The sequence below is a fragment of the Pongo abelii genome, chromosome 2, assembly GCF_028885655.2.
Source record: "Pongo abelii isolate AG06213 chromosome 2, NHGRI_mPonAbe1-v2.0_pri, whole genome shotgun sequence".
In the NCBI taxonomy this organism is placed as follows: domain Eukaryota; kingdom Metazoa; phylum Chordata; class Mammalia; order Primates; family Hominidae; genus Pongo; species Pongo abelii.
The window spans coordinates 18,586,646-18,598,961 of NC_085928.1; the positions used below are offsets into that span (position 1 = coordinate 18,586,646).

General features: G+C 41.5%; 1 protein-coding gene and 1 pseudogene across 2 annotated transcripts in view; both read left to right on the plus strand.

Annotated features, from left to right (window-relative positions):
* The window catches only part of CD80 (CD80 molecule), a 34,921-nt gene extending 23,543 nt beyond the window's left edge, over positions 1–11,378 (plus strand). The window contains exons 5-7 of one of the 2 annotated variants that reach the window (XM_002813250.3): positions 6,675–6,770; positions 8,780–8,888; positions 10,820–11,378. In XM_002813250.3, coding sequence (XP_002813296.3) covers positions 6,675–6,770; positions 8,780–8,850 — 167 coding nt within the window. In that variant the 3' untranslated portion in view covers positions 8,851–8,888; positions 10,820–11,378. Of the gene's footprint in view, positions 1–6,674; positions 6,771–8,779; positions 9,185–10,819 lie in introns of those variants that run through there. The other variant, XM_063721747.1, reaches the window with a different exon arrangement.
* Positions 5,067–5,728, plus strand: LOC100441752 (cysteine and glycine-rich protein 2-like; annotated as a pseudogene).
* Positions 11,379–12,316: the final 938 nt, after the last annotated feature.

Genomic DNA, 12,316 nt, shown 5'->3' on the forward strand with positions numbered 1-12,316 from the left:
TGTAATCCCAGCACTTTGGGAGGCTGAAGTGGGAGGATCACTTGAGCCCAGGAGTTCAAGACCAGCCTGGGAAGCATGAGACTCTGACTCTACAAAACATTTAAAAAATTAGCCAGGTTTGGTGGCACACATGTGTAGTCCTAGGTACTTGGGAGGGTAAGGTGGGTGGCTTACTTGAGCCCAGGTGTTCAAAGTTGCAGTGAGCTATGATCATGCCACTAGGCTCCAGCCTAGGCAACAGAGTGAGACCCTGTCTCTAAAAGAAATAAATAAAATAATTAAAAAAATAAATTTAAAAAATAAAGTCACTGTGCAAGGTGTGATAATGTTACTAATTTTCTTTTTATTTTATTTTATTTTATTTTTTTTGAGACAGCGTCTCGCCCTGTTGCCCAGGCTGGAGTGCAGTGGCACGATCTCAGCTCACTGCAACCTCCACCTTCCGGGTTCAAGCAATTCTCCTGCCTCAGCCTCCTGAATAGCTGGGATTACAGGCGCCAGCCACCATCCTCGGCTAATTTTTTCTATCTTTAGTGAAGATGGGGTTTCACCATGTTGGTCAGGCTGGTCTCAAACTCCTGACCTCGTGATCCGCCCGCCTCAGCCTCCCAAAGTGCTGGGATTACAGGTGTGAGCCACTGCACCTGGCCTTATTTTCTTGTAATAAATATTCTAAAATTTATATATACTAATAACCACTATCCATCAAGCATTCATCTTAAAAAGTTTTTATAACAATAGTGTTATTGAAAGCATTAAAATGTGCCCTTTGGAACTGCCCTTAGGGATTTGGTGCTTTCTTTTAGGGCATGCCACCCACATGGTTCCATGGTGCCAAACAATTTTTTTTGTGGGTGAATGTGCTTTTTAAGAACTACTGGTTCATTCTGAATCAAGTCTGGGAAAGGTGAGTGACAAACTCCTTGAAGACAACTCCTGAAAAGAGGTCATTTTGGAGCAAATATTTTACTCTACTGGTAGTAAACTCAGAGAATTCTCTTTCCCCAAGAGGTGAAATCATTTGAAAATATAAAATGAAAACGTTGTGTTTATATGAATATATACATCTTAGGCCTATAATGGCTTAAGATGGCTTACAAGGTGAACTCAGATGCTCGAAATATTAATGCTTGTTTAAATTGTATGGCTGATCATACAGAGGACCACAGGTCTCTCTCCCTACCCCAGCCCCACTCCCAAGGGTAGGTTTTGTGACTGTATAGTAAGAAACAATACACTGAGTTTGATAATACAGTTGCACATAAGTATATAGCACAATATATACTATATGGCATGTCTTAATTCTTCATGTCTTTACTTGTAGTTTCGAAGTGGATAATTTATTTTAGATGGTCTAGTAATTCATGCTAGTGTATGATTTACTCTAGATCTTTCAGTGTTACAGCAGATTTTTTTTTTTTTTTTTTTTTTTGAGACGGAGTCTCGCTCTGTCACCCAGGCTAGAGTGCAGTGGTGCAATCTCAGCTCACTGCAACCTCCGCCTCCCAGGTTCAAGCAATTCTCCTGCCTCAGCCTCCTGTGTAGCTGGGACTACAGGTGCCAGCCACCACACACAGATAATTTTTGTATTTTTAGTAGAGATGGAGTTTCACCATGTTGGTCAGGCTGGTCTCGAACTCCCGACCTTAGGTGATCCGCCTGCCTCAGCCTCCCAAAGTATGGGGATTACAGGCATGAGCCACTGTGCCCGGCTACAGCAGATTCTTTATTTTCCTCAATGAGATAAAATTTCCTGGGAAAATTAGTTCAAACATAAACCAAACTTTGACATGACTATTGATACTCCAAACTTACCAGTCTCAGTCATCTTTTATGTGTTGTAAAAATTTTATTAAAATGAGGCTTCAATCATACAGTTTAGTAAGTCTCTATTTTTACTTTATTGTTATAGCATTATTTAACCAATTTTACATTATTCTGATTGAAGGCAGAAAACAGTAGAGTACTGATTATTAAATCAGTAATACTAGCTTGGATTGCATTTTGATTTGGACATTATTTATATTGGAATATGGATATATGTGACATTCTAGGACAGGGGTTGGCAAATTTTTTTCTGAATAGAGCCAGATAGTAAATATTTTAAGCTTTGCAGTCACAGTCTCTTGCAACAACTCAATTCTGCTGGTTGTAGCACAAAAGCAGCCACAGACAAGACATAAATGAATGACATGGCTATGTTCCAACAAAATTTGTTTTTCTTTTTTTTTTTTTGAGACAGAGTTTCACTCTCGTTGCCCAGGCTGGGGTGCAATGGTGTGGTCTCAGCTCACTGCAACCTCTGCCTCCCAGGTTCAAACGATTCTCCTGCCTCAGCCTCCCAAGTAGCTGGGATTACAGGTGCCTGCCACCACAACTGACTAATTTATGTATTTTCTTAGTGGAGATGGGGTTTCACCATGTTGGCCAGGCTGGTCTCGAACTCCTGACCTCAGGTGATCCATCTGCCTCAGTCTCTCAAAGTGCTGTGATTACAGGCGTGAGCTACCACACCCAGCCACAAAATTTCATTTTTAAAAACAGGTGCAGGACAGGTTTGGCCCATGTGCTATAGTTTGCTAACTTAAGATTTTTGTCTTTGTGGTTGGAGAGCTTTAGGGTACAAATGTCTCAAATCTCATTAATTGGACTGCGTGGGGATTCTTTAGAATAAGATTCAAAAGCAAATAATGCATTTATGGGAGGTCAAGGGCTGACTGCACTAACAAATATACATTAAGTGTATAGTTCATAGAAATGTTACAGGTCAATGTTGAGTAAAGCTTTGACATGAAAACGTATTAGTCCGTTTTCATGCTGCTGATAAAGACATACCCGAGGCTGGGCAACTTACAAAATAAAGAGGTTTAATTAGACTCACAGTTCCACGTGGCTGGGGAGGCCTCACAATCATGGCAGAAGGCAAGGAGGAGCAAGTCATGTCTTACATGGATGGCAGCAGCCAAAAAGAGAGCTTGTTATAAGGAAACTCCTGTTTTTAAAATTATCAGGTCTCGTGAGACTCATTAACTATCACAAGGACAGTGCAGGACTCACTCCCATAATTCAGTCACCTCCCACTGGGTTCCTCCCATGACATGTGGGAATTGTGGGAGTTATAATTCAAGATGAGATTTGGGTGGGGACACAGCCAAACCATATCAGTAAATAACTGATCTTGGAAAAAAAAAAAAGCCCAAATGTATTAATTAAGCGGATTGCGCATATGATTCTTTTTAGTGTAGTCCCACCAAATTTGTTTTCCCTTGATAAACTGGAAGGAGATAAATCCGAGAGAGTCATACTCATGGTATCTAATAAGCTACATGTGCAGATGCTCTCACACAGCTGTGTACCTTGGATTCTGGGTCTGCCCCTGTGGGATGTTACTAGGTTTCTAACAGGTGTCACAATAGACCTGGCTTGCTGCTACTGAGGCCTCCCTCTTTCCCTCACACACATACTCTCTCTAGGTTGAATGAGGCTTGTGGATGGGTGTGGAGTGGAAGCCAGGAATGAGCTGAAGCCTGTGAATCTTCTAGACTCCCAGGATAACAGCAATGGCTTGTTATTTTTTGTGTCATTCTAATCTGTAGAGGTCAACTCTGGTAATCACTTGATGTCTCCATTCAATCTGGTGTTTTAGAGAAAAAAGAAAAACCAACTCTCCTGTCTTTAAGTGGTAGGTACACTATGATTAAATAGGTGTTTTAGAATGATTACTGTGACAGCAATGTGCAGGAGTTATTAGAGCCTAGGAAACCTGAGGCAAAGAGACCAGTTTGCAGGCTACTAGGTGGGAGATGAGAAAAATCTCAGCTAAGGCAGTTGCTGCAAGAGATTTGGGAAAAAGCAGTAAGTTCCAGAGATATTCTGAATATAGAACAGAAAATACATGGGAGCCTACTGGCAAGTGAGCACAAAGAAAATACCACACTCTTATTTGGGTAACTAAATGGTATTGTTATTCACCGAAATGGGAGAATACAGGTGGTAGATATGATTTGGAAAGCAGGTAGTAAATTCAGTTTTAATCAGGTGGAGATACTGGCATCCATCCAATATACAAATTTAGAAATCAGATGGCACTTCTTTTTTTTTTTTTCCTTTGTCTTTTTCTGAGATGGATTCTCACTCTGTCACCCAGGCTGCAGTGCAGTGGCGCAATCTTGGCTCATTGCAACCTCTGTCTCCCTGGTTCAAGCAATTCTCTTGCTTCAGCCTCCTGAGTACCTGGGATTGTAAGCATGCACCACCACGCCCCGACAATTTTTTGTACTTTTAGTAGAGACAGGGTTTCACTATGTTGGCCAGGCTGGTCTCAAACTCCTGACCTCAGGCGATCTGCCCACCTTGGCCTCCCAAAGTGCCAGAATTACAGGTGTGAGCCACTGTGCCCGGCCTCAGATGGCATTTCAAATCTCGGGTGTGGAGGATATTACCCAGGAAGACTGGGGCCAGTAAGGGCAAAATGGGACCACAAACAGAACCATGGGAACAACAATAATTAGAGGACAAGAAGAGGAAGAAAAGCCTTCAGAGAAAACTGAGTGCAACAAACAGAAACAGAAGGATGTGGTGTCACAGAAGTCCAAGAAGGAGAAGATTCCAACCGGCCAAATGCTGATAAGTCCAATAAGCAAAAGAATAAAATTAAGCTGGGCGCAGTGGCTCATGCCTGTAATCCCAGCACTGTGGGAGGCCGAGACGGGAGAATCACCTGAGGTCAGGAGTTCGAGACCAGTCTGGCCAACATGGGAAAACCCCATCTCTACTGAAAATACAAAAATTAGCTGGGTGTGGTGACACGCCCCTGTAATCCCAGCTACTCAGGAGGCTGAGGCAGGAGAATTGCTTGAATTCCAGAGGCAGAGATTGCAGTGAGCTGAGATCACGTCACTGCACTCCAGCCTGGCCTGGGAAACACAGTGAAAGTCCGTCTCAAATAAATAAATAAATAAAACTTACCACTGGGTTTGGTAATCAGAAAAGTAAAAACAGGGATCTCGGATTCCCTGGACCCTCTCTCCAGCCCAGCCTTGCTAGCTCCGCCTGTGGTGCATGCTCCTGCCTCCGACTCAATGGTTTGCAGAAAAAATTTAAATAGCACAACAGTGGCAATTCACAATGAAGAGATCTACTGCAAATCCTACTATGGAAAGAAATATGGGACAAAAGTCTATGGTTATGGCCAGGGCACTGGCACGCTTAATATGGCGAGAGGCTGGGCATCAAGCCAGAGAGTGTTCAGCCTCACAGGCCTACAACAAATCCAAATGCTTCTAAATTTGCTCAGAAATATGGAGGTGCTGAGAAGTGTTCCAGATTTGAGGATTCTGTATATGCTGCCGAGAAGATAATTGGAGCTGGAAAACCCTGGCACAAAAACTGTTTTTGATGTGCAAAGTGTGGGAAGAGTCTTGAATCAACAACTGACTGAAAAAGAAGGTGAAATCTATTGTAAAGGATGCTATGCAAAGAACTTTGGGCCCAAGGGATTTGGCTATGGCCAAGGAGCAGGGGCTCTTGTTCATGCCCAGTAAGGTGTAAACCCAGAACTAAGCATCATACATTGAGAATCTCTTCGTAATCTAGGCACAGATAATCCTTAACACTAAACTACTGTGAAATTCTACCAGCATTGAGTACTGTATATTACCCTGTACTTGGATAGGCTGGCTAACTCATAGGGAGAGAGCACTGTATCGTATCCTTTTGCTTTATTCACCAGCATTTTTGGGGAACATTTCTTTTACGTTTTAAATAAAACTTCAGCATGAAGAAAAAAAAGTAAAAACAGTAAGTTAGTAAATACTCATTTATTTGTAAGCCATTTCAGAGAAACCAGAAAATGAGCTGCTATAATTTGTGTCCCTGCTGTTTTTCCAGATGTTGCTAACGATTCCTCAAAGCAGCTGAAGAATAAATACTGTAGCTGCTGCTCCTGATCTGGAGGGATGGACCCGCAGCACCATATCCACTGACACCTTTCTCCTCCCCACCCTCATTTCCTTGTGTACTTCTTGTGCTCTCTGTGGGACTGAAACTACAGCTGATAACCTTCAGAGCCCTCTTCTAGGATGGTCCCACCTAATACCAAGCCATATCCACACTTAGTTCTTTGCCAGACTTGTTCTGTATTTCCAGTAGCTAGAGGGTGAAAAACCTGTATCCAAAAGTGAATGCAAAGTGGCTCCTGTAGCTTTAGGGCAGCTACTGTGAGGTAAGGGTGTGTGTGATGTGTATGTGTTGAGAGAGAATAAGGTAGGAGAAAGGGAGAAGTCATGACAGAGCTAGAGAAGGAAAAATAAAGTATACCTAGAATACAACATCAACCAGTTAGTAGTAACACATAGTTATAATCAGCTATAAAAGTGAGATACTACAAGATGGCTTGTAAAAGATTTCCTTAGAATCTTCCTTATGTCAACTTAACTCAGTAAATGTGGACATTCAAAGTATCTTTTTCACTATTAATATGTGACATCTGAATATTAGTTGCCCACAAGTATGTGCCTGATTGAAGAATTATGCAAGAAAAATGCTAGCAGCTGCATACGGGAGAGCTGGCCAGGCAAAGAATACTCCACAGTTGCATCAATAGAAAAGGCACAGAATGAGTATCAGGCAGTAGGAAATACATTACAGCTGACATTATTCTTTTCCCTCCATAGCCAAGCAAGAGCATTTTCCTGATAACCTGCTCCCATCCTGGGCCATTACCTTAATCTCAGTAAATGGAATTTTTGTGATATGCTGCCTGACCTACTGTAAGTACTATCATACTATCATCCTGATCTCAATTCTGGAAGATCAAACTTTATTACCACGGTTCGGCATCTCTCTGAGGTTTTAGCCTATTCGCTTCTCATGTTTACAGCAAGTCTATGGAAACATGAGCATCTCCTTTACTTGTCTCAACAAGTTCTGTTCATTCACTGGACGTTTTCCAGACACCTCCCACGTGTGTGGCACTCTACTAGGCACTGGAATTACAAAGACAAGAAGTCACTGCCCTCAAGACACATTCTAGTTTAGTCTGTTTATTTTTTCCCTGACTTTATATATTTTTGGAGACTGGGGTTTGCTAACTAATTTGAAAACGTTTCTGATGCTAAATGACATTCTAATTTTTTTTTAAGGGCTAGTCAATTTGGCAGGTGAGTTGTTACACACACCTTAGTGAATTCCAACTTCCATGGCCACCATCCTGCTGATATTCTAATTTTGATTTGGAGTTAGAGAAAAGGCAAATTGACAAATTTTGGTGCCAAGAATCATTTTCTTGGAGGAGGGCAAGATGCACTAATACAGTTGAGAAACTACATGGCTACAGGTGATCTCACCAATTCTCAATTCTTGGGCTGGGTGGGGTGGCTCACGCCTGTAATCCCAGCACTTTGGGAGGCCAAGGCAGGTGGATCACTTAAGGTCAGGAGTTCGAGACCGGCCTGGCCAACATGGTGAAACCCCGTCTCTACTAAAATTACAAAAATTAGCCAGGCATGGTGGCATGCACCTGTAGTCCTAGCTACTCAGGAGGCTGAAGCAGGAGAATTGCTTGAACCCAGGAACCCAGGAGGCGGAGACTGCAGTGAGCGAAGAGCATGCCATTGCACTCCAGCCTGGGCGACAGAGTGAGACTCCATCTCAAAAAACAAACCAATTCTTAGTTCTTTTTTTTTTTTTTTTTTTTGAGATGGAGTCTCACTTTGTCACCCAGGCTGGAGTGTATGGCCCGATCTCAGCTCACTGCAGCCTCTGCCTCCCAGGTTCAAGCAATTATCCGGCCTCAGCTTCCTGAGTAGCTGGGACTACAGTTGCGTGCTGCCACGCCTGGCTAATTTTTTTTTTTGTATTTTTAGGAGAGATGGGGTTTCACCATGTTGGCCAGAATGGTCTTGATCTCCTGACCTCATGATCCGCCCGCCTTGGCTTCCCAAAGTGCTGGGACTTCGTCTTTGGAATTCCAGTGCCTAGTAGAGTGCCACACACATAGGGGTCTGGAAAATGTCCATTTTCTCAGTTCTTTAGAATACATTTTTGGATGAAAGATCAGGAGTGGCTGATGAAAGAAGAGATTTCTAAGATATTTTACCCTATGAATTTACACTTTGGGTGTTAGACATATGCTGCTCTCAATCTCTATGATTAAATGAAGAGGAACTGCTAGTTCTATGGTCCGAAATAAGGCCATAATCACTATGAAGGGGCACCAACTGTTCTTTGAGTAGAAATCATGTACACTGATCAAATAAAATCGGAAGATCAACATCTGCTGATTTTCCCAGGCTTTAGCACCAAAAAAACCCAAAGCTCAGTGAATTCTTTAGAGAGTATGTGCTGTTAACAACTTATCCCAAGGGTAGGATAAAGAGGTCTGGTGGGCTCAAGGATGTTTCTAATACCAACTATCCAGTGTTACCCCTTTAATTCAGGGGTTCTCATCCTCAACATTATTGGCATTTTGGGCAAGATAATTCTTTGTTTTGGAGTGCTGTTCTGTGCACTGTAGGATGTTTAGCAGCTTCTTTAGCCTCTACTCACTACATGCCAGTAGCACCCCTTGCCCGTTGTGACAATCAAAAATATCCCCAAGCATTGCCAAATGTCCCCTTGGCAAAGAGGTGAAGAGGCAGCGTTGTAAATCACCCCTGGTGTAAGAACCACTGCTCCAGTTCTAAGCCAGTCTGAAGCCTTGCTAAAGTAAATATTAATATATGGGCACAATTCAAGGGAAACTTACTTATCATTTTTATTGTTTGTTCTTGTCTCCAAGGCTTTGCCCCAAGATGCAGAGAGAGAAGGAGCAATGAGAGACTGAGAAGGGAAAGTGTACGCCCTGTATAACAGTATCCGCAGAAGCAAGGGGCTGAAAAGATCTGAAGGTAGCCTCCGTCATCTCTTCTGGGATACATGGATCGTGGGGATCATGAGGGAGTCTTCTCTTAACAAATTTAAGCTGTTTTACCTACTACCTCACCTTCTTAAAAACATCTTTCTGATTAAGTTGAACAGTTACAAGATGGCTGGCATCCCTCTCCTTTCTCCCCATATGCAATTTGCTTAATGTAACCTCTTCTTTTGCCATGTTTCCATTCTGCCATCTTGAAATATTCCCGTCTTGTCAGCCAATTCAATGTCTTCCATTATCTATTAAACACTAATTTGAGTTCATCTTGAATATTCCTGTGGTAACTTCTTATTCTGATCATTCATTTTTCCCTCTATCTCTCAGTGTTAATGGACATGGGTTGGGGTTGCTTTGTACTAACACGGTAACATTTTCATTGGTTTCTCTGCCTCTTACTAACAGACTCATCCTACTGACCAATCATGGAGCCAAATTTCATAAAGAATTACTCTGTCATGTCATTTTCCCAATCAAAAACTCAGAAGAGACCCCACTGCCTACAGAAAAAGCTTCAAAGCTTTTTAACTTTACACATTCCAGCTGATCTCTTCAGTCTAAATACCCTGGAGTTCTGTCAATTGTTCCTCACATGGCATGGTTTCCAGTGCCTCACATGAATGGGGTAAACGGAACCCAAGACTTTAGATTTGGTCTTAATGACTCTACATGCAATGAGATAATTATTATCTGGGGTCTGGAATGTCCATCCTGTTAAGAGAGCCTAACACAGCACTAGCTTTAGTGAGTCACAAATCCCCAGGTATTTTCATGCAAGAGAAACTTACATGGGACATTAGAATCCAAGAGACTGGTATCAGGTCCAAGGCAGTTATAAGCCTCCCTAAACAGTTCAGCTTTGACTTGTGAAGGTTGGAGTAACACCAGTATAAGAATTAGTCTACAAAATTATCTTTAAAAATAAAGGGAAGCAAGAATTGTCCTGGGCAGGAGGGGGAAATATAAAGAAAAATGAAAAATAATACCTGAGACTTATACAACAGGTTGTTTTGCAAAAACACTATTTCATCTTAGTCTTATAAAAATCTCTATGAGCAAGATCTATTTCCATTTTATGGGAGAGAAACCAGAGGCTCCCAGAGGTTAAGTGATCTGCTTGAGTTAAGGTCATACAGATGAGGAATAAAACCAAGATTCAAACTGGACATCAAGTTCAGGCTCCTTTCCCTACAACCTGGCAGCCTACACATATTTTCCCCCAAGGCAGTCTCTCAACTTCCTATCCTGTTTTTTCATTTCCATTGAATGCTTGCTCACTCCTCAGAATGTCTTTTCCAGGATGTTGCTCTGGCTCAGTTCTGTCATTATCTACAATTTTCTTGACTTTCTATCTAAAAAGTCTTCTGCTCAGTCTGCTGATACTTCAAAATGAAGCCATGTACCCAATCTTCTACACAAGGCCTTCTGTGGCCATCTTGTCCAGCTCAAGCAGTTCCACCTCTATAGCACATCTCATACCACCAGCATAGGTTGATTTTCATGTACCACATCTTCCTTCTATCCTTTACCGGACTGTATGTAGGCTTATTGAGAAAAGCAACCATGCCTGAGAGCCCCACACATAGAAGAGCGCCTTGATCAAGCATTTGGTCGTTTGGTAATAGCTGGTAATAACTAAACATTTGCCTGATCGATATTTCATATGACAAAAATTGCCAGAGTAGTTTTAAGTTCTCTCATAATTCAGCTTTCCCTTCATATTCTTCAGCTATCAAGGTTACTGTGTACAAGTTGGGAATACCCTTGATCTTGAGATTAAAATGTAAATTAAGAGATTAAAATCTTAAATTTATTTATATATTAAATTATACATATATAAATAAATTTAAGATGTTTTCCGCCTTTGCCAATATAGGGTTTGATGTAATCATTTCTTTGTTTTCTCAGGTCCCACCTCCATTTGCAATTGACCTCTTCTGGGAACTTCCTCAGATGGACAAGATTACCCCACCTTGCCCTTTATGTATCTGCTCTTAGGTGCTTCTTCACTTCAGTTGCTTTGCAGGAAGTGTCTAGAGGAATATGGTGGGCACAGAAGTAGCTCTGGTGACCTTGATCAAGGGGTTTTGAAATGCAGAATTCTTGAGTTCTGGAAGGGACTTTAGAGAATACCAGTGTTATTAATGACAAAGGCACTGAGGCCCAGGGAGGTGACCAGAATTATAAAGGCCAGCGCCAGAACCCAGATTTCCTAACTCTGGTGCTCTTTCCCTTCATCAGTTTGACTGTGGCCTGTTAACTGGTATATACATATATATGTCAGGCAAAGTGCTGCTGGAAGTAGAATTTGTCCAATATCAGGTCAACTTCAGAGACTATCTGATTTCCTAATGTCAGAGTAGAAGATTTTATGCTGCTGTTTACAAAAGCCCAATGTAATGCATAGGAAGTATGGCATGAACATCTTTAGGAGGCTAATGGAAATATTATTGGTGTTTACCCAGTATTCCATTTTTTTCATTGTGTTCTCTATTGTTGCTCTCTCACTCCCCCATGAGGTACAGGAGAAAGTAGAACTATCCAAAACTAATTTCCTCTGACATGTAAGACGAATGATTTAGGTACGTCAAAGCAGTAGTCAAGGAGGAAAGGGATAGTCCAAAGACTTAACTGGTTCATATTGGACTGATAATCTCTTTAAATGGCTTTATGCTAGTTTGACCTCATTTGTGAAACATTTATGAGAAAGTTCTCATTTAAAATGAGATCGTTGTTTACAGTGTATGTACTAAGCAGTAAGCTATCTTCAAATATCTAAGGTAGTAACTTTCCATAGGGCCTCCTCAGATCCCTAAGATGGCTTTTCCTCCTTGGTATTTCTGGGTCTTTCTGACATCAGCAGAGAACTGGAAAGACAGAGCCAACTGCTGTTCATGTTACTCATGACTCCTTTCTCTAAAACTGCCTTCCACAATTCACTAGACCAGAAGTGGACGCAACTTAAGCTGGGATAATCACATTATCATCTGAAAATTTGGAGTTGGACAGCAAAAGAAGACATTTCTCAAATGCACATCTCATGGCAGCTAAGCCACATGGCTGGGATTTAAAGCCTTTAGAGCTAGCCTATGGCTTTAGCTACCTCACTATGCTGCTTCACAAACCTTGCTCCTGTGTAAAACTATATTCTCAGTGTAGGGCAGAGAGGTCTAACACCAACATAAGGTACTAGCAGTGTTTCCCGTATTGACAGAAATACTTAACTCAATAATTCTTTTCTTTTCCATTTAGTAACAGTTGTGATGACTATGTTTCTATTCTAAGTAATTCCTGTATTCTACAGCAGATACTTTGTCAGCAATACTAAGGGAAGAAACAAAGTTGAACCATTTCTTTAATAATGCTGATCTACTTTTTGTTGAATTTGTATTTTATTTCAAGTAT